The sequence below is a fragment of the Melozone crissalis genome, unplaced genomic scaffold (genome assembly GCF_028551555.1).
Source record: "Melozone crissalis strain CALT ecotype California unplaced genomic scaffold, PUWL_Pcris_2 ptg000010l_1, whole genome shotgun sequence".
Taxonomy (NCBI): Eukaryota; Metazoa; Chordata; class Aves; order Passeriformes; family Passerellidae; genus Melozone; species Melozone crissalis.
The window spans coordinates 5,879,716-5,902,710 of NW_026535788.1; the positions used below are offsets into that span (position 1 = coordinate 5,879,716).

A 22,995-nucleotide genomic window follows, 5' to 3' on the forward strand; every position below is an offset into this window, starting at 1 on the left:
ACTTTGAAGCTTCTCAGAAAAACCAGCTCTTTTGCCCTCACCCCCTACCAAAAACCAGTCTGTGCCAAATTAACATAATCTCCAAAAGACTTTTAATGAAACTAGATGAGTGCCTAAAGAATATGACAGCTCAGACTCAAAATCTTGGACTTGCGGTCAGAAAAAATCAGGGAATTAACCAAAGAACCATAAATTATTAAAAAACACTAAACATTTAGAAATCCAAATGCCTTTGACAGCTACAAAACTGGAAATATTTTTCTCCTTTCAAAGTGCACAAAGCACGCATAATTTTTTTTCCAGGCAGATATTTCATTATTTGAGGCTTTTTCTTCTAATGAGAAGAAGCATTTTGTTACCGCAGACCCCGAGCTGGTAATAATTAGCATTGACTCCATGATGGCAGAAGGCTGATCAATTGCTTTATTATCTATCTCATACTACATTCTACTATATTTATTAAGAAGATTGTAACCCTTACAGACAGTCCAATACAGTTTTGACCTAATTGGTCAATCAATCCAAACAGAGAGTTGCTGCCACAGCATTTTGTATTTCTTTTTATCCTTAAACCACAGCTTATTCCAGAGAGAAGTGCAGCAACCAGCAGCAACAGGACTGGACGTGCCCTGGCAACTCATGGTCCCTGATTAATTAAATCTCTTTGGAGAAGGAAGGCAACACAAGAAGGGAGCTTTCCTGGGAAATCTCCCTGTGCCTTCACCCTGACACTTCCATCCATGCTGCCTTCACTGAAGGTTCTCCAGTCAAAATCCTGTCTGTGCCATGTTATCTCAGTTCATTCTCATCTCCAAGCCAGAAAGGAAGAACTTCCCTTTTTCTCCCAGGGCCTTGGATTTTCTCCTTTTTTTGGATGTCAGACTGGTCATTGTCACATCCTTCCCCCATGAATGCTTGTCTCTGGGAATACTTTCACCCTGCGTAAAGCCAGGGGTAATTGATTTCCCTCCCAAAGCACACACAGACCTGTGGCATATGCAGTTCATCTGATTTCTGAACTCATGGGACAGGACTGAAGGCAGGAGGTTTTTCTCAAAATGGGAATTTCCCCTCTCCCATGATGGTGGGGAGCAAACTGCCCTTCCAAACTGGTATATGTCCCAATATTATCTGCTCAGATGTTCCTCAGCTTTTCCCCAAGCAAAGGTGTCCAAGCAAAGTGGGTTTAGGGCAAGTTTTGGCAGCCCTAAAGACTGAAATAATCTTGACATAGAACTGAGGGTGCTCAGGGTAACCTGTGGTTTTTTCAGTTTTATGCAAAATAAAGGTTCTGGTGTTTTCAGTGGGAATGGTGTGTCCAGGGTCCTGTCCATCACTCTTTCTGCAGGTCTTTGGGGCTGGAGCTGGCAGGCAAACAGGGCTGGGGGTGGGATTTGGCCAGAGGAGCTCTGGCTGCTCCCTCCCTGGAACTGTCCAAGGCCAGGTTGGATGGACTTAGACTTTGGTCTGGTGGAGGATGTTGCTGTCCATGGCAGGGATGAGCTTTAAGGTCCTTTCCAACACAAACCATTCCATGATTCTGTGATCAGGAGAGGGGCTTTGGGATTTCAACACTAAGGCTCCATCCTTTGCCACTTTGCAGGCAGGGAGCTGCTTCCATGCCTGAAACCCAGCACAAGCCAACACATTCCACTAAATTATGTCCTAAAGCTGTCATGCAGGCACTTGCCTTTGGATGGGAGCTTTAATGAGCTTTGCCAGCCCCATTACAGCACCAGGCTGACACAGCTCTTCAAAGAAGATTTAAAACAAAAATTGCAGGGGTTTGGATTATGTCTCCTCTGTTGCCGTGGTTGGTTCATAACACGTTGGGTATTTAGAAAATAAATTTATTATAAATAAAAAGGCCCATTTCATAGCCAAATGACAGGTTACAGCAAAACCCAAAGTGTATAAATGCCAGGGACTTTTTGCAGTTTATAAAACCTTGTTTCTAAGTTTATATAAAACATCTTGCTGGCTTTGCTTTGTGGTTTTTAAAGAACTCTAGGACCCAATCCAAAGAGCACTGAAATGGATGGAAATCCTCTCATTGGTATAAGTAGTTTGGGTGAGCGTCTTTTCCAGGATGGATGCACAGGGAGATGTCTCCAGCTGGGGATGAAGGACTCTTGCCCTCTGGTGGCTGTTGTGAAATTTAGTATCAGGAAAAACTGCTCTAGGGCTGGATTAGGAAAAAAATCCCACCAGCCAACCTCAGTGTGCGGGGAAGGTGAGCCTGCAGTGACAGAGGACGTGTCTGGTAGCACTGGAGAAGCTGCCCTGGAGCAAAAAGGGCAAGAACTTTTTTTTTTTCCCCCCTACTTTTCCCTCTGTGTTTTTTTTCCCTACTTTCCCTCTGTGTTGACCCGTTCAGCTACACAAAGTGGGAGATTTTTCTGGGCTGCACTGATGAATCCTCTATTATTCACCAGCTCAGAAGACCCTGCCCAACACAACTCTGCAGCACCACAAAAATGATGTTTAATAAGGACTGATTGCCTGGAGATCCCAAAAACCAGAAAAGGTCTGTGGAGGAGCTGGGTTCCTCCTGGGTTTGCTGGTTAGGGTGAAGAGAGCTTCTGTACTCCTTGATTTTTTAACTCTGGTGAAAGACAGAGCAATTTGGCCATCAAAGACATAGTCTGTGTTGTTGAAATCACCACCAGAGTGTGAGAAGGGAGGTGAAAAGAGATCTTTTCATTTTCAGTTTCTTTTAAGACTATGAGTTTTTAAAATTTCAAATGATTCATATTATATTTATTTCTAATATTTATTTTATGTACTATACAGTGTATATAACATATATAGATGTGTTTAAATGTAATGTATTTAAATATATTTAGATTTAATATATTTAACTATATTTAATTACAATATATATTTAACTATAATACATATTACATTAAAATAAAGTATTTTAAATCATTTTAAAATTAATAACTCAACCTGGCCACTTCTGTAAAAGATAATAAAAAACCTGAATTTTAACACTGGTTCTGTGAGGGACAGGTGGTGTCTAGGGCAAGGCACTCTGTGTTTACCATTCCTATGGGTATTCCAGGTGCAAAATCCTCATGGCAGGTGCTCTTCCTTAACCCAGACTTCCTGCTGGGAAAGGAGGACAGGGATTCCATCCTAAATTGCTGCTGCTAGGGTACCTGAGCCCAGCACCTTCTCTCGCTCTTAGGAGCTGAACAGGTGCCTTGCAGCCCCTGTCCTTTTGAGGCTCTTGGCTCTTCAGCTCTGTTTATCCCCTGGATTTTTCTTCCCCATCCTTCTCCACATGAATTTCAGTCAGAGGCAACAGCTGCACAGAAGGTCCCATTTCCAGAGACACCGACATCCAGAGGTGATGGACATGATTTACCCAGATGCAGCATTATCATCATTCTCCATCAGAACCCGTCGTACCATGGCAGTGGCCAGGCTGGGGCTGTAAATCCTAAAAAAAAAGCCAGCTAGGTGTCCTGGGGTGACTTTATGATGTTTGGATCTCCATTTGTGTGTTTAGCTCAGCAATAAGTTTTGCACCTTTAAGACTGGTTCTGAGAGCCAAGCAGGGGAGAGCAGAGGCGCACGGTTTGTTGTTAGAAACTGCACTCACTCCTCCACATTGCAGCTCCTGGATTGCACTGTCTGCAGCACACACAGGCGGCGGGACAGAGTTCTCCTTTGCTTGTAGTTAGTTTTTAGATAGCTAAGGCAGAGAAGTTCCCTGGACTGTGGTTTCACTTTTAATTGGAGCGGTTTAAACCTGCTCAGGCCTGAACGCCAGCGGAGCGCCGGCAGCTCGCTCCTGTGGCCCAGCGGGCCGGGCCTGGGCCGCGGCGTCTCCAGCACCAGAGGGACTGACGAGAGACTGAGGAGCTGAGCTACAGCCCGCGGAGGGACTTCGTGAGTTTGTCATCTCTTCGCAGTGGCCAGAGGTTTTATTGTTTGATAGTGTTCATTTTTTTGTGCTGGTAAATGCTTTGCCTGTTAAATAAACAGGGCTTTTTTCCACATTTCTCCAAGGAAATATTTTCCCGATCGAGCTGGGGGAGGGGCCAGTTGAATCTGTTTTCTAGAGGAGCCCCTTAGGGGATTTCTCCCAAATTTACCCTAAACCTGGGGCTGTGAATCCTCATCCAGGCTCATCGTTCTTTACACAGAACAATAAATACCTGTCGGGGTCACATTTCTACTCTGTCAATTCATCATTTTTAGCCATGGCCATGTTTATACACAAGCGGAGACCCCTCCAAGCCAACAGGGCCGTGCCATTTGTTGCTTTGGCTGAGACAGGTGTGGCCAAAATTTTAAGCTTTAATTTTTTGGGGTGGCCAAATATTTAAGCTTTACGAGAAGCTGTGTGTTCACACATGCACAGAGACCCACGCAGCACCCACCATCGGAGTCCTCCTCCTCCTTTTTGGCTGGTTTGTGCCTCTTGAACCAACACTCTGTGACAAAAACAGTCCCTCTGTACTTCTGGTTGTTCTACAGTTATTTTGGGATGCCAGGAAAAAACTTTCCCCTCCATGTCATGGTTTTGCTTGTCTTCAACCTTCTGTTCTTCTTAAAAGCCTGAGCCAGAAACATCCCCTCCCTCCAGCATCTTCAAAAAAACCAATCCGTCATTCAGGGGAGAAAAAGAACCTGTGGTTTTCTCCACAGGCCCATCGTGGTTTGTGTTTCATTTCAGGTACAAAACTACAAAACCCAGCCAGTCAGTGGACTGAGAGGTGTCTTGGGGGGATATTCAAGGGGATCAATTCTGGCCTTAGTTTGAGAGTCTCTCTGCAGCACTGGTTTGTGCCTGTTGTGGAAAACTCCCTTGCAGAATGGCAGCCTTGTCCCTTCCTTGATTTCTACCCAAGGTTCCCACACAGTACAGGCTGAGGAACCAGATAAGTAAAATTAAATTTGAACACAAAGGAGGGAGATTATAACCCTTGGAGTAATTTATGAGGCACACTTACAGCTGATCTCAGTGGGGGTTCACATTGTCCTCCACCATCTGACATAATTTGGCTGTTGAGTGGTACCTGCAAAAAATGAAATAAATATCCCAACCCCCAAAAAACCTTCTTCAAGACCCCATTTTTGAGTAATAATCCTGAAAACTCAGAATTTCTGTCAGCAAGTCCTCAGACTTGAGCAGTTCCTGTTCTGCTCCAAGAACTTATGGCTTAAATGAAGAAGGGCTTGATTAAAACTATCATTGCAGTAAATCAAGAGTAGCTCAGGGAAAAGAGGTTCCTACGTTCCCCCTCTCAGAAAAACTTTGTTGCTGGCATTGTTTGAGGATTTTTGCCAGAAAAACACAAGTGAATAAAGTACTCACTGGGGTGCTGAGTCCCATCCATCACAAGCTGGAATATTTTTATTCACGTGCCTCCAATGTTATTTTGGGAGAGATTAATGAATTCAGGTGCTGTAAAAATAGTCTGCTGCAAACAAACAGATCCCTCCCTGGCACACAAGGAGGAAGGATGTCACCTGTAGGGACACAACCTTGGGAGCACTGGGAGGGTGAGGAGGGCCTGGGATGGAATTCCCAGAGCAGCTGTGGTTGCCCCTGGATCCCTGGAAGTGTCCAAGGCTGGGTTGGATGGGGTTTGAAGCATCCTGGGGTAGTGGAAGGTGTCCCTAAAGAGGAGGGAGGTTGGAAAATTGATGGTGATCCCTCCAAGCCCCTCGTGCTAGAAGGGCTCATCCCCGTGCCTGATTTGTGAGAGTTTTTTCATTCTGTTTCTTACACTATAAAATTCCCAGGAGATTTTAAATTGACTGCTAAACCCTGGTCACATCCCCCACAGGGTCCCCCCTGCACCCAAGCAGTGAGGCTGCTCTGAGTTGTCAGAGGAAAAGACAAAATAAAACTGGATTAAAGCACGTGTGGGATATTATTTCATTACACCACTGGCCCAGAGCCTGGGAAACCTTGATTCTACCACCAGCCAGGCTTCAGGGAGGGCAGGGAATCAGAGGGGAGGAAACCACAGCAGTTTCTGAAGAGCTTTGGTCAATCCCTGGATAATTTTGGTCTCAGCCATGCTCTGTCCCTGGGACGATTTCCCTTAACCAAGGGGCAATGTGGCCTGGAAAGGGAGGACAATTTACACCCCCTGATGTGCCTGCTCTTTCAGGTATCACCCAAAACAAGCCATTCCTGGGAATTGCCAGGAATTCGGAGCTGGGAGCCTGAGTGCTGTCCAGAGCTGTGACAGTTCAATGTCACTCAGTCCCAGTCCAGGTCCCTGTTGCTGTTTGAGTTGGCACCTGGCCTGTCCTCCCTGTGTCAGAAACACCCAGGTGACATCCACCTCCTCTCTCTACCTCTCCCATTGTACATTTGTCTTTGTCCTGCAGGAAAAAAAAGCCACGGGAATATTTATAAACAAACCAGGATGTTTTCCTACTTGCTTGATGTTAAGGGAGAGGGGTGCAGCTGCTTTCACCCTGCTTGGACTGTTTTGTAAAACAATCATGCAAGAGTCTGTATAAAATCCTGTGGGGGTGGCTCTGATGGGGACAATCACTTGTAAAACTTGCTGCAGAATTCTGTGTGTAAATTAAAAAATGCTGTGATAAATAGCATTCCCTATTGTACTTACGGCCAAACTTGATGGAGGGTTGGGGCACAGAGGGTGAAAGAGGTTATTTCAGATGTGCATGAACCAGCATTTATCAAATCCAGGATGATGGGAAATATGGCGGATTTTGGTGTTGAAAAGCATCATACAAAAATGCCAAGGCCTCGATGCTTTGGGAAGGAAGTGGTGTGAACAGGAGGGCAAACGAGAGTCTCAGAAAAGGAACAAAACTCGATTTAAACACGGGTATCTGGTGCCCTCCTGTGGGAAATGAGAGGAGCAAATACCGGGTGAATTATTCTCCGCTCTGGAGCCAGGTTGGGAGAGCTGGGGGTGTTCATCTGAAGATGAGAAGGATACAGGGAGACCTCAGAGCCCCTTGCAGTGCCTGAAGAGGCTCCAGGAGAGATGGAGAAGGACTTAGGACAAGACATGGAGAGAAAGGACACAGGGAATGGCTTCCCACCGCCAGAGGGCAGGGTTAGGTGGGATTTTAGGAAGAAATTGTTCCCTGTGGAGATGGTGAGGGGCGAGGAGGGATTTCCCAGAGACGCTGTGGCTGCCCCTGGATCCCTGGAAGTGTCCAAGGCCAGGTTTGAGCACTCTGGGATAGCGGTAGGTGTCCTGGCCCATGGCAGAGGGTGAGATTGGGTGAGTGTTGAGGGTCCTTCCAACCCAAACCCAGTCCATGATTCCCTGATATCAGTTGTTCTCATCATTCCATGGAACACAGCCCCAGGAGGTGGGGGAAGGATGGCTCCAGAGATGAGCCTCCAGGTTCCAAGAGATCCTAGGGAACAGCCCCACACATCTCAGGGGCATCTTCCCTTTATTGTGGGAATGCAGAACAAGAACTGATGGTGAGAGATGCAAAGCAGGCCAGTTCAGATCAGAAGCAGATAAAAATGAACCATGAAGATGATTAATCCGTGGAATAAACTACCAAAGGAATTTCCTACCATTTGAGGCTTCTCAAGTCAACACTGGAAGGCACTCGCCAAGTTTTAGTAGTTAATGGTCAAAAAATGCTTGTGGAAAGAACAACACATTCAAGCGTGAAGTGGTAAATCCACAGCTGGAGTGCCAGAGCTGGAAGTCAGTCACAGTTTACAGGAATTAGCAGAGGGCACCTCCTCTGGCCTGGGTTATAGAAGAGAAAAAGTAATTTCCTCTAATTGCTTACTTTATCTCTTTAATGAAGGGAACTTTGTCCCACCCCTTGCCATGGGCAAGGATACCTGCCCTTGTCCCAGGTTGCTCCAAGCCCTGTCCAGCCTGGCCTTGGACACTTCCAGGGATGGAGCAGCCACAGCTTCTCTGGGAATTCCATCCTGCCCCTCAGCATCCTCACAGTGAGGAATTTCTTCCCAATATTCCATCTACCCTACCTCTGGCAGTGGGAAGCCATTCCCCCTTGTCCTGGCACTCCAGGCCCTTGTCAAAAGTCCTTCTCCAGATCTCTTGAAAGTCTAGGGCTATTTGATGTAATAAATTGATGGGTAAAGTTTATCACTTGCTCTGTATCTGATTTGAGACAAGTGTCCTGTGAGGCTTTAACAAGAAGTGAACAGAGGTGATTCATATCTCTTTAATATTGAAATACCCTCCGATATATTAATACAACCGACAGGATGTGTATGTCATGCCACAGCAATCATAAGCCCTGTGCATGTTCCACATTTATTACATCCTAGATCAGTCCCGAGATGATCCATGTGCCTCGAGGGAGCTGGACCTTCACCTTTCTCCATGTCCTGCTGCCACCTGATGGCGCTGAGCAAAACAGATCCTAAAGCTTCTGCAGTACAGTGACATTTATTGCTCTGCCACCAAGCCAGTCAGGCTGCATCGTCCCCATCTTTGATAACTGAAAGTTCCTGTTCCAGGTCAGAGTCACATTCCTCACCTACTTTATTTCTTCTCCTTTCAGCCACAGAATACTCCACCAGTGTTAAGGTCCGATTCATTCTAATTTGGGCCTTACACAATGGGCCGGCAGAGAACCAAATTAGCACCTATTAACGCATTGTGGGCTGCCAGAATGGGAATTACCTGCATTAAGGGGCTGACCAAATACAACGATTCCTGTTCCCCTGTGCAGCACCAAATCAGGGCTGCCCCACTGACCTGAATAGCCTCCAGAGCTTTCTCCCTGCCCCAGTCCCACAGCACATGTTTGGGTTAGATCTGGCTGTTGGCAATTCTTCCTGACCTCAAAACCTTCTCTACTCTGCCAGTTCCAACAGCTTCCCTGAGTCCCTGACATTTATTTCCTCAGGAAGAGGTTTCTACTGTTCCAATTCAAGTGCTAGAGGAAAAAAATAATGATAGAATAAAACCAAATGGAGGCTCTGCAGGTGTGTGTTAACTGAGTACCAGATTAATGCATCTTTCACTGGGATATTATGGTTGGGATTAGCAGATAATCTTATATGCAGCTACCCACCAACCCTGCTCCATGGGACCTGATTGCACAGATAGTAATATTTAATTTATGATGCCAGTAGCCAAATAGCAGCATGTCACTGGTGCCAGAGCCAGGATCCTCATGTTAACCAGAGGACTATTTACCAGGGGATGACCACTGACCCCTTCACAGAATAAGGAAAAGCCACTCCGTGGGGTGCCAGGTTTAAAGTTGTGCAGAGGAAGCTCAATGCAGAGCGCCCCAACATTTGCATTTGTTCAGATGAGGAACAAGAGCTAAAACTCCTCACAAAGTCAGTCACAAACTTCAGCTGTGCTCAGATTTGGGTGAAGATCCCCCAGAGGGCTGAGCTGGTGGGTGTAGGAATGCAACATCCAACATTCTGAGCAGTTGACAGGGATGCTTGTCCCTGTGACAGTGAAATCCAACCATCACCACCCCAAGTTCCACTGGAGTTGTTCCAGCCAGCTCCAAATCTCCCCACTCAGCTGCTATTTACAACTCTGCTTTTTTCCCCATTCCTTGGGCGGCAGAAGGTCCAAGCACATCCACACTGAGGGGCTGAGAGCTATGATGATACTTTTAGGGGCTTTTGCTCACATTCCAGCAGTGATCCGTGCAATGCAGAGCCAGGATTTTTCAGGCAACTGCCTCTGCTTTGCCAAATGCTGTTTTAAACCAAGTGCCCTCAGTCGCAGCTCACTTTCTCCAGAGGAAATGACTCTGTGGCCCATCAATTCATCTTTACCATCACCATGGGAGTTCCTCTCCAGCTGTGCCCCTGCACATCTCCACATCAGCCCACCCCTGCCTGGTTTTCAGGGCTGTTTGTCCCTGCTGAAGGCAACAGCCCAGAACACAGCGACACACAACACACAGCGCCTTGAGACACAGGTGCACCTACTGGAACAACAACATTTTGTCTTTATTAGGAGTTCCCATGGTAATATAACACAGAGTTTTTAAGGAATAAAACACAAGACTTGGGGTTGGGATGGGGGGGTTGTTTTTGCCATTGAGACAATGGTCAAATATCAGTACTCCTCTTTGTCTACACACATGATCAGCTTTAGCACTTACAGCTCCTCCACTCATGGTTCACAATCACAAATCCAAGGGTTAAATCCAGCTAGTATTAAATCCTACTTTTTTCTTTTATTATTTTTAGAGCTTCAAGTCACTGCGGTTAATTAATTAATTCATTAAGTCATCATCTTTTTTTTAGCATTTACATATGACATTCATTAAACAGACACAAAGCGGACGAGCTCTCACAGAAAAAACATGCTTACATAGCCTGCAAAAAACTTTTTTTTTTGTGATTTTTTTTCTTTCCTTTTCAAGAACAAATTAAAATTTAACAAGTTATCATGAGTCAGTGAAGGAAAAAAAAAAGGAAGACTTAAGTGAATACTGAAGAGCCGCAAGTGTTTCGTAGAACTGAAACAGATCCACAATTCTTTTTTTTTTTTCCCCAACTCGTTCAAATTGATTTTAACATACAGGTGACAAAGAAAAAATTTAAAAATGAAAATAGCTGCAATATATATATTAAGTTCATGGATTACTTAACAAACAAAGTGCAAACTCTTTATGCAAAACTAGAAGACCCAGGAGTTGAACCTAAATGCAAAATACGTGGAGGAATATGGCAAAGTTTTTCTTAACTTTCGTGTTCAAAGTGGCCTAAAGAGTTTAGGTGCTGCAGCTGGGAGGGTTTGGGTAGCTAAGTAGCTTCCAGACACTCTGCAGATCCCAGCATTGATACCTCATAACAACAAATTTGGTACTAATTTCTTGAAAGCCTTCATATATATATATTTTTTTTCCTAAAAGAACCTGTAAACACCATTTAAGAAAATACAACTATGGAAAAACAAGGTTGATGGAGGTGGCAAAGCACAAAGAGAAGAGGGAGCAGAAGATGCAGCCAAGGGCAGGCAGGCAGTGGAGGCAACACTGTGGTAATAAAAGCTCTGTGCTAAGACAAGTCCTTGGGACTGCTGAGCCCTCCAGCTATGCATAAGTGGGAATCTGAGGGTGCAGGTTTATCCTCCATGTCCCAAAAACAAGAAGCCTCCAGTCCCAGAGCTACCAGACCTTCAGTCCCAGAGGGTGGTTAAACACCCAGACCCTGCTGGCTGCCCCAAAGCTGAGGCATTCCTTTAAGGACCACTGATGGTGTCTCAAATCCTAGGCATGTGAGGCTGGGTGGGGAACAGCCAGGCCTTCCCCTGTGCAGGATTCCTGCAGGGCTGGATAGCTGTGACATTCGTACAAGAGATTCTCAGCTGCTGGGGACCCAGCCAGCTCCCAGTTACAGCAGCTGGGCCTGGACTGGAATTGCCACAGGTGCTCAGCACACATTCCCTGACTGCCCTTTGAGAACTAAAGATAAGCCCTCAAAGCTTTAAATAACCTCTCCTTGATGGCCAGGGAGGGAGTTTCTGCTACAAAAATCTTTCAAGCAACGTGTTGCTCTTTGCCCACAGCTCCCTGCCCGTCCATACCCACCTTCAGGAACAGAAGAAAAACTAACTGCTACAAACTCTTCCAGATACTCCATCCCAGCAGTTCAGATGGTGTCCAGTTCCTCTGTTTGCACCAGCTCAAGACCTGATGGACTGAAGATCCTATGGACCTGCTCCATGCCCTTACTGCAGCTACATGACAAGAAATGTCTGGAAAATGCAACTAAGGGACACCTGAAGTACCAGGGTGGCAGTGGCAGTGACACTGGTGGGAATCTGTGACTTGGATGAGGTTTGGGAAGAACAGGGAGATTCCCAGTTCTCAGGTAAGGCTTCATAAACACAATGATACAAACATATTGAAAACACACACACAAACATTAAAAAAAAGTTTCCTCAAGGACCTAATTTGCAGCAAAATCCAGGAGAAAAAAAGAAACCAAGGAAAAACCAACTGAACAGAATGGAAGTCCCCAAGGATTCTGGCTCAGCCACTGGATGGGGTGATGTTCTCTGCCATTCCTAGTGCTGGGTCCTGTTTCTCTCTCCTGGCAGCATCTAGTGACCTCAGCACTGGTGGTGGAAAATGGCCACAGACAGGCTGGGATTCCTGGTTCTTAGTGCTTGCCTAGCTAATTCTGTTGGAACACAGAACCCTACAGAATATCCAGTTTAAAACCCTTGAACTACTCTTCTGCTTGACATTAAAAAAAAAGCTTTTTCTATGCATTTATTTTTACTTCTTTCCTTTTTTTTGTGTGTGTGTGTCTTGAAGGCAGCTCCTGGGAAATTCACTTTATCCTTCCTTTACTAAAAGAAAGATGCTGAATAGGACAGAGACCATGTATCTCAAATACCCTCTTTACATTTACTCTTTCATGTCAGAGGTGTCAAAACACGGTTTATTTCTTTAAATGTGTAAGGGGCTGAGGAGGGGGGAAGTGCGAGGGGTTGGTGAAGATGAGGAAGGAACCTGAGGGGACTGAAAGAGGTGCGTTTACTTCAGCCCCTCCCCACACTGGGTGCCCGCAGTAACTGTCACAGGCTCTAAAAGAATCAAAAAGGGTCTCCAGGTGCCCCAGTCCCCCCAAGGTGTACCCGGTGGGCACAGGAGGGTTTGGTCCTTAGCCCAAGCTGGTGATGTTGGCACGGCCACCCGGCGGGGCCACGATGCGCTGGGTCGTGCGGCGTGGGATGTTGTCATCGATCTGTGCCCCTGTAGGAGAGAGAGGAGGAGTCACCAACTCTGCCAGCGTTTAAAATCCATGTGGGTGTAGCACTTTGATGCTGCCTTAATGACTGGATTTGCTCTTAGAAGGCTTTTCCAGCCTAAACCATTCTGTGATTGTGTCTTTGGAGGAAAAGCCTTCACTGGCCCACACTGCCTTTTTTCTGCTGAAACCTGTTCTGGTCTGAGCACCTGAAGCACCCAGTCCTGCACAGGTAAGAGCTGGATGAATGATTATCTCTTAGCCAGCTTTACTATCCCTTTCTATAGTCCGCCCTTCTTGCAACTGAAGCACCAGCTGAGAAATCAAATCTGCCACATCCCAGATCCATCTCAGCTGGCAAAGTTCTCCTGAAGCTTGTGTCATCTTAAAAAAAAAAAAGGGTTTTTTGCTAAAGCCTCTTAAAACCAGAAAATACCCATTTCTAAACACAGTTGGGATGGTCTCAAGCTGAAGGAGGGCAGTTAGATGAGATATTGGGAAGAAATTCCTCCCTGAGGGTGGTGAGGGGCTGGGGTGAAATTTGCAGAGGAGCTGTGACTGCTCCATCCCTGGAAGTGTCAAAGGCCAGGCTGGATGCAGCTTGAAGCAACCTGGGATAGTGGAAGATGTCCCTGCTCATGGCAGGGGGTGGGAATGAATGGGCTTTAAGACTCTTCCCACCCAAACTATTCCAGGATTCTATGATCTGCCCTCTCTAGACAGCCAGCCAAGGACTGAGCCCAGAATACATTGGAGCATTCATGTGACATCATGAGAAGAAGCAGGAATTTAGGACAGCTCCTGTACTACTCTTCTTCCTCCCTAAAGGGAAAAGCTCACAGCTGAAATTCCCCCACAGCCTCTCTCATTCCATCCCTATCCCAGAAGAATGAACTCAGAGCATGGGAGCACAAACCAGCCATGATTTCAGTGCAATAAATCACTCAACAATCAATCATTCCCAAAATCACATACCAGACAAGCTGAACCCAGACTGGTGCAGGTTCCTCACGGGCGGTGCCTGCTGTTTGGCAGGAGAGGTCTTGGCTGAGGACGCTGGTGTGACCGTTTTGGGTGTCACCGACACCTCACACACTGGGCCGTCGTAGAGGCCTCGGGGCACGCCCCGCAGCTCAGCCAGCTGAGGGAGAGAGGGCAACACAGCCTCAAACACAGCCACAACACAGCCTTAAAATACAGCTACAACACAGCCACAACACTGCCTCAAAACACAGCCACAACACAGCCTTCAAACACAGCCACAACACAGCCTTCAAACACAGCTACAACACAGCCTTCAAACACAGCCACAACACAGCCTCAAAATACAGCTACAACACAGCCTTCAAACACAGCTACAACACAGCCTTCAAACACAGTACAACACAGCCTTCAAACACAGTACAACACAGCCTTAAAACACAGCCACAACACAGCCTCAAAATACAGCTACAACACAGCCACAACACTGCCTCAAAACACAGCCACAACACAGCCTTCAAACACAGCTACAACACAGCCTTCAAACACAGTACAACACAGCCTTCAAACACAGTACAACACAGCCTTAAAACACAGCCACAACACAGCCTTCAAACACAGCCACAACACAGCCTCAAAATACAGCTGTAACACAGCCTTCAAACACAGCTACAACACAGCCTTCAAACACAGCTACAACACAGCCTCAAAACACAGCTGCAACACAGCCTTAAAACACAGCCACAACACAGCCTCAAAATACAGCTACAACACAGCCTTCAAACACAGCCACAACACAGCCTTCAAACACAGCCACAACACAGCCTTCAAACACAGCTACAACACAGCCTTAAAACACAGCCACGACACAGCCTTCAAACACAGTACAACACAGCCTTAAAACACAGTACAACACAGCCTTCAAACACAGCCACAACACAGCCTCAAAATACAGCTACAACACAGCCTTCAAACACAGCCACAACACAGCCTTCAAACACAGCTACAACACAGCCTCAAAACACAGCTGCAACACAGCCTCAAAACACAGCCACGACACAGCCTCAAAATACAGCCACGACACAGCCTCAAAATACAGCCACAACACAGCCTCAAAATACAGCTACAACACAGCCTTCAAACACAGCTGCAACACAGCCTTCAAACACAGCCACAACACAACCTTAAAACACAGCTACAACACAGCCTCAAAATACAGCCACGACACAGCCTCAAAACACAGCCACGACACAGCCCTCAGCTGCTCAGATGTGGCTCAGCCAGTGACACACATTTCGGGATTGGCTGTTGGTAAGAAAATTTGAAAGCACACAGTATCTCTTCTATACTCATCCCTGGGGAGCTGCTCTCTATCTATATTTATCTTGTATCTATATCTAGATTTTATCTATATCTATTTTACATCTATATTATATCCATATCTATATCTATTTATCTATATATTTATATCTGTAACATATTTATATCTGTATTATACCTACATCTATATCATGTCTATTTCTCTTTAATACGTAGCTCCATATCTGCATTATATCTATATCTATTTTATATCTCTATTATATCATATCTATATATCTATATGTTTATATCTCTATCTGTATTGCATCTACAGCTATTCCTATTTTATATCCATATCTATACAAATCTATCTTTATAAACATGTCTGTGTCTCTGTCCAACCCAAACAGTTTTGCAGCAAACAACTATTTTCCTACAAGCTAAAACCAATGTTGGTGCAGCTCAACACCTTCCATGATGGAGAGCTGAGGTTCCCTGAGTCCGTGGGCACCCCAAGGCTCCTTGGCAATATGGACTTGGCTGCTCTGCACTCCTAAAAACTCCCACTTTTGGATCATCCTTGCTGTGCAATACTGTGAGTTGGGAAGAGCATAGGTTCCTACTCTGGCTCTAGATTTCTGTGCAGGACAAGATGCCTACTAATTAGTATGTGACATGGAATGTGCTGTGGCTCCAGCCAGTCTGTCCCCTGCCCCAAAGGTGCTGTCCTTTAATGATCCCAACCTATGTGCCCCTGGATTAAAGGCTCCTGACAGGTCTCAAACGCACCTTATTACTCATCCCCAAAAAGCCAAGCAGTGCTAAGACCAGCAGGGCAGCCCAGAGGAGCCAGGCTGGCTTCAGTGGCCAGCCCTGGAGCTGCAGATTGGGATAAATGCAATTATTCCAGTTGAGATGCTGCCCAATTGGATTTATAGGTCAGACATGTATTTCTATGGGAGGACACAGTTCCTGACCCCAGGAACAGGGATCTGTTCTCCATGGGGCTAAATTATGCCAGGTTGTAATTTTGATAACTTGCAATTTCTTCAAAAGAACAATCAAAGAAAGATGATTTGCAAGGAGTGGGAGGATCACTTGCGCCCAGCAGAACCAGCAAAGGTCAGGAGTTGTCCAGCAGAAGGCAACACTTCAAACAGCAAAATAATTTCTCCCCAGAAATAATTTCATCTATAAATAAGCTCCTTCAATTCCCAGCAACTGAGTTCAGTGTCATCTCCCATGTCAGGCAAATTCAGGCATATCAAAAGACAGGTTCAGTTTTGAATGAGTGCATTTTAGAGAATCATTCTCCAACTATTTTAGCCTCTTAAAAATAGAACATTGTTCCTCTTAAGCAGTCTGTAGGCTGTGCCTGTGACTCACTAGTCACCAGACAAGAGCATCTGATCGTATCTGGCAGAAGGGAAAGCAGCATAACATATCTGTAGAAATTACAATTCTAAATTGCTGCTGAGAGCTTTCATATATAAATGCTAATGATAACTTTTCCTAGGACCTCTGTGACAGGAGAAACCTGGTGGGTTCTGGGTAGTTTGACAAAATGGCAAAATTCAAGGGTTCCTGGACACATATTCAGTTTGGCTCTCCTCAGAGAGAGAAAAATTAAAACCTGCAGAAAACCCAAGCTCAATCCAAAGTATATTCCTGTAATGACTTGAGTGAACAGCAAAAATGAAAGAGGAATGAGATAAATGTGGCTCCCATCCAGGAAACAGCAGTGTGGCCTGAGCCAGGGGACAGCATCTGTTTTCCAGCCACTTTAACTCGGTGTTGTCAGAGGGAGAGAACAAATGTGCAGCCAAGCATTGACACTCACCCTGCTCCTTGCTTTGATTCGCTTGTACACAAAGTCAGGGAAGGGTTTCCTGGGGATGTACCTCCCAGAGCCCTCCGTGACGTGGAGATTCCCATCCTCCAGCACGATCTTGCCCTGGCTGATCACCACCAGGGGAGACCCACGGCACTCCATGCCCTCGAAGATATTGTACTCCAGAGACTGCAATGAGAAAACCAGCACATAAGGCAAACATATTCACCCAGCAGAGCCTGCTGGGCTTTAATTAGCAATCACTGGCCATGCTAATTGCCAAAATTTTAAGGACAGATGGAAGCAAACTCAACAGTGTTTACCTGAGCTCTATTTGCTGTGATTTAATAAAGGCTGCTATAAATTATCAGTCTAACTTTAGGGCTTTATTAATGCAAAATTTCCACTGAAATAAGGTTCATAAAGAATCCCAGAATGGTTTGGGCTGTAAGTTTATCCCATTCCACCCCCTGCCATGGGTTGGGACCCTTTCCACTACATCCAGTTGCTCCAAGTGGCATGCAACCTGCCCTTTGACACTTCCAGCCACAGCTTCTCTGAAGAAGAAATTGTTTTTTCTCTTCTCTGAGAAAAAACAATTTCAAATGAGAGCCTCCCTGTTTAAATATATTTAGGCACCTATGTCTGTTGAGCTGGGGGCAGATTTAGGAGCCACAGAAAGTTTTATGTGAGTTTCCTACTAAAAAGAATAATTCTGAAAAATCTGTATTTCAAACCAGTGTTTTGGTTGATGGACCACGACAATCTTATTTTATTTTAATGGGATTACTCATCCTCAATTAACTGGATTGGAAACATCACACCATGGAAAAAAGGCAAGTTTGAAAGAAATCACTGCAAATGTGAAACATCCTGGAATGAGATGCACTGCAACCATGTCATTTGGGGACTGTTACTCTAGTGACCATCTCTGAGTCAAAGGCAGGTCTGTTTTACCGAGTTAATGATGGAGTTTGCCCTTGAAGTGTGTTATACGTATGGGAGGCCTGAGTGCAGCTTTGCAATTAGCCAGAGCAGTGGTTAAACCAAGTCTGAACCAGGTCCAGCCTGAAAAAAACTGGGGTGGTAAAGGAGGAGGCTGGGTCGGGAGCTTATGGGTTAGGCTGCTTCCAAGAACAACACCACCTCCCTCTCCAGCTCCTGATGCTTCCTTGCCAGAGAGTGGCAAGAGCAGTGCGAATTCTTGGAAAATATCCGTAAGTTGCTCAAACATTTAAAAAAGTAGCAATCGTCCAAGGCCACATAATCAGAGGGTGTCCCTGCGCCTGACTGTCAAGGGGCCTTTTGTTTTCTGCTTGGCCAAACCAGGATATCTGGACTCCAAGGGCATCACTTGTATCAGTTTCTCCTCTAACACAAGGCATCGTGAGACCCAAAAAATTACAGACTTTGGGAATCATTAAGGTTGGAAAAGAGCTCCAAGGTCACTGAGTCCAAGTTGTGCCTGATTCCCACATTGTCACTGGCCCAGAGCATTGAGTGCCATGTCCAGACTGCCTTCCTTGGACACCTCCAGGGATGGGGACTCCAAACCTCCCTGGGCAGCCCCTTCCAATGTCTAATCACCCTTTCCATGGAGAAATTCCTCCTGATGTAGCTTCAGGTGTGACGCCAGGTACAACAGGCAGAGCAATGACAGGGGACGAGGTCAGAGATGTGTTTGTAAGCAAACAAGATGTGATTGCTCAGCTTTTCAAACTCTTGGGAATGAGAGCCCTTCCTCCTCAATGTTCTTGGCACAGCTCAAGGGTGCAGCCTTTAGCCACAGCTGAGTGCTGGGGCCTCTGACACACTGTCAGGGTTTTGGGGGATGTGCAGCTTTCAGCGGACAAAAATACTCCTGAATGGAGCTGCTTCTCCTTTGTCTTGCCCAGATCCATGCCAAAATCGTGGAACCAATCCTGACTGCACTTGGGCATATCCACAAAAGAGAAAGTCTATGAGTTCTGTGTCAGGAAACTGAAAGAGCCCAGTTCATTTCCCAAAGACAACAGCCACTAAATAGAAATGACTTTCAAGCACTCCACCCAAACTACTTCCAGCTCTCTGAGCTATGCATAAGTACATGCCCAGGTTCAGACCGTGAATTCTGACACCTAAAAGCAGTGAGTTGTTGGGTTCTGTCTTCTTAAGTCATTCCTCTCCAGATTGGAAGGAGTCTGGAAGCACCTCTGAGGTGACTGAAGTGACCAGACTCCTGGAATTCCTCTGTCAGAAGCCTAAGCAGAGGCAAGATGAAGCGAAACCATCTGTGACCAATTTTGACAAAGAGTTAAGTCACAGGGAAGTGAACCAAACCTTTAAAAAAATGATGTTTCCTTGTGAATGTGCCCAGGGATCCAAGTGTGGAAGAAAATTTTGCTCCTTCAGCTCCAGAGTGAATGAAAGCATTCATGGGGAAAAAGAACAAGCAGTTTTTTCTTTTTCCAGGGAAAGATTCCATAGGTTCATAGTCAGCAGCGAAACAAGTTGTCAACAAATGCAAACAGTGGCTGCTTTCTCTGAGACAGGGCTTGAATGTCACAGAGAGACTTTAGCCAGGCCCCTGCACTGGAACCATTCTGCAGATTCCCACAGGCTGAGACAGCTTGATAACTGCAGGGGCCAGGTGTAAGGCATGGGACTCAGCAAAAGTGTCCCTAAGAGTGCCACCACTGCAGAAGCTAACAGCGACAAGCTGCAGAAGAGCTGAGGGGAAGGTCTGGTTGTTTTGGGTACTGCCCTTTGCCAATTAATTTGGGGGTCACCACCAGGAAAATCCTGACTCCACACACATGTGCCAGATCAGTAGGTGGTATAAATCCACTCAGACCCTGGATATGGGCCAGATTTCCAGAAAAAGTGTCCGTGAGCTGATAAAACTTCAGTGAAATGGGGCAGTTCCCATTCCCACCACTGGCAAGCCTGGATGTCATAAACAACACATAGTCCTACGAGGCCTTTGCGTATTTTAGAGGATTTAAAGAGCTTTCTGTGAGCTCAGATCTATGCACCCAACACTCAGGAAGAGCAGATATGCTCTCTGCTCCATGTGATTTCAGATGGACTCATCCTGCTCACACAACTGAGCTCCACAGTGAGACCAGACAGGGCTTCAGGCACAGGGAAGATGACCCCAGGGCTGTCACAAGCTCCCGTTGCTGGCAGCACAGCCTGGCACTGAGGAAGAGAGGGGTAAAGGACGTAGGGAATGGTAGGGAACATCCTTACTATGTTGTGAGTCTTGGCAGAGATTGTCTTGACGCTGTCAGGGTCCCAGATGACCAGGTCGGCGTCGGAGCCCACGGCGATGCGGCCCTTGCGCGGGTACAGGTTGAAGATTTTGGCCGCGTTTGTGCTGGTCACAGCCACGAACTGGTTCTCGTCCATCTTGCCAGTCACCTGGGGGGACACCACAGGAGTCAATGCGTGAGCCAGCAAAGAGCTGGCAGTGCAGCAGATTCCCAAGGATCTCCACAGGGCTAAAAACACCAAGTGGAAGGACCATGACAAGAAAACAACACATTCCTGCAGCTCCTTCCACTCTCAATGTCCAGCTGAAATGTAAACCCACGACAGGTGTGACCTACCACAGCCTTATCCCAGATGATGGACATCCTCTCCTCGGTGCCATTGGTTCCTTCAGGGATCAGGGTGAAGTTGTCCTTCCCAACAGCTTTCTGAGCAGTGTTGAAGGTGCAGTGGGCACTGCCAGTCACTTGGAGGTCTCCACTGGAAGAAAAACAAAAGGTATTCAAGATATTTTATGGTAACAGGAATGCTCCTGAAGGTAAAGCAGCTTTTTGCTTGTTGGCAGCAACATCCCTTTTATCACCCATTTCCTCATGATGAATCACATGTTGTTTGAACACAGAAAGCTTCACTCACCAGGACAGTAGTGAGTTGAGAAAATCAGGAGTGGTCGGGTCAGGACTCAGTGGTGGAGATGTAACAAAAGCTGCTGCCTTTGCCCAGTTCTTGCTCCAGTAATGGGATCCATCGGTGCCCAGGCTGGCTGTGATGGGCTCTCCATACACCACAGTGCCTGTGGGACAGGGACACACATAAACCTTCTGTGAGCGCCAAGGAATGTGCACTTCCAGCCTGGCTTCCTGGCAGAAAGCATCTCCTGGGAAAGGACACATGCTGCAGGGCTGCCTGATGCTTCCTCTGAAGCATTAAATAAAGATATTGCTACTGACCAGAGCTGGGAGCAGCAAAATGGGCACAACCCTTTACACAACTGCAGAGGTTGGCACTAATTAATTGGTCTTGAAATGGTTACTGTAAAGATTCATTTTATTGCTTATATTCATTTTATTATTTATTTATCCTGAGCCAAGAACTTTGGAAGAACCTGAGAGCAACTGTAAGGGAGTGAGGAGATTCAGTCTGATCTAGAAGAGATGTGCAAGAAAAAGGATTTTTAAAAGAGTTTTTATAAATTATAGTTTGAATTAAAGACCTTCTAACAAGGCCAGGTTTCTTGGAGTAGGGTCTATGCATAGACCAGGTGAGAGAAAACTCCTAGCAGGAAAGTTTTTCCACATACAAAGAAAACCCATCACAGGGGAAATATCAGAGTTCCTGGTTCACAAATGCAATGCAAGGGAACTCTGTGATCCCCCCAAGGCACACAGCAAATCTGTGGCAGAACTGGGAAATGGAACTGCATCTCCTGACTCTGTCCAGTGCGCTCACCACCAGTGCATCCTTCCTCCTCATTAACATTTTTGGAACCACATGAAGGAACAGCAGATCCTTAAGGCCAGGATACTCTGCAAGCTCGAATGTACCAGCACCATCTGCACACCAAGCACATGCTGCAACTTCAAAAGCAGCACGAGCTGGCAGTCCCAGGGATCTGCTTACCAAATGCAACCTCACCAAAATCTGCTCTGTGCCCACCCCCCTGCCTCCCCAAGCACTTCATGGGTTTGGATCTGCCCACCAAAGATGTGGGCAGCTGAGATGCCAACCCTAAATACTTCTGTCAGGAAAGATGGGCAGAGGGACAACCAGAGCTGGTCAGCAGGGTCTCACACCTCACCATGCAGAATGAAAAGACATAAGATTTCTTTCACTATATTGCCAGAGCTACTGTTACATCTCTGGGGGCTCAAGACAGCTGGAAAGAGCCTCCTGGCTGAGGCAGGATGATGATTAACTGGCTCCATGCTGCTCCCAGGACCCTGCTGATGCAGGAGGTCCAGGAACAGCCTTTGCTAGAGAGCTTCCAGGAGCAAAAGAAGAAGCTCCCTGACATCACTGGCCCCAAACAGGGCTCTGAAATCAACACAAGGCCAAACACATGCTGGCTAGTAATGGGAGGCCTCTTGTGGTCCAGCACACTGGCAATATTGTTCTGCAGGGAGTGATGTTTTCAGGCCCTAATCTGCCAGCAATGGAGTCTACAGGGAATCTCCTCCATACAAAAGCCACTGGGAACATCTGGCTTTATATAATGTCTGTTCTTTGCCATTTAGCAAGTCAATCCTTGGATTGATTGTTTTTGCCTTGGATAGTCTTTGGTTATATTTCCTCTATTGTTTGGGAGGGCAAGACCAGTGCGTGTGGCCCTTCTGGGTTACTGCACAGCATTTAACTTGAGTTATTTGAATAAAGGAACAGAGGATGGGGCACTGTTTATACCCCAAATTCTCTTTATAAGGAGAAAACACATTTTGAATGAAAACTGCATGTTTTGGCTCACTCAGGAGGTTGAGTGAAGCGATTCCTGTTGATCATTCATCTGGGACAATCCCAGCACCTTTCACAGGCAGGGTAACATCCACCCAAGCCAAGTTGTGTTTTATGGCTTTCTGTGATCCAGGTGTGTGGTCCCTCATCCCAAAGCCCCACTCCACTTTCAACTGGTGGTCTCAGGACACTGAGTGCAGCAAGAAGATGTTTCTACTGATGCTCCACCTTTGTGGGGCACATGCCTTCAATATTTTTATCTGGAAAAGAGAAAAGAGACTTCCCTGGCTCTCAGGATACAACTGCACTACGACATCAAGTTCTTTCCTGGGGGGATGCAGCATGCAGCCACATTATTAGGTCAATGCATCTTCCTTCAGAATGATCCCCTCTGATGGAGCTGGGAGAGAAAGATTCATTCCAAATGGCTTGAGCTGCTTTCACAGACAGCCTTGAAAATCAGTCCTCCTCACCAATTCCTTTCACAGGAATC

At 46.1% G+C, this 22,995-nt stretch overlaps 1 protein-coding gene across 2 annotated transcripts in view; it reads right to left on the minus strand.

The window, feature by feature from the left end:
* Window positions 1–9,904: 9,904 nt before the first annotated feature.
* The window catches only part of DPYSL2 (dihydropyrimidinase like 2), a 54,707-nt gene continuing 41,616 nt past the window's right edge, over window positions 9,905–22,995 (minus strand). For both annotated transcript variants that reach the window (XM_054270551.1, XM_054270552.1), the window contains exons 9-14: window positions 20,691–20,847; window positions 20,393–20,534; window positions 20,034–20,204; window positions 16,812–16,991; window positions 13,667–13,832; window positions 9,905–12,696 (exon numbers count right to left, since the gene is read on the minus strand). In XM_054270551.1, coding sequence (XP_054126526.1) covers window positions 12,605–12,696; window positions 13,667–13,832; window positions 16,812–16,991; window positions 20,034–20,204; window positions 20,393–20,534; window positions 20,691–20,847 — 908 coding nt within the window. In that variant the 3' untranslated portion in view covers window positions 9,905–12,604. The remainder of the gene's footprint in view (window positions 12,697–13,666; window positions 13,833–16,811; window positions 16,992–20,033; window positions 20,205–20,392; window positions 20,535–20,690; window positions 20,848–22,995) is intronic.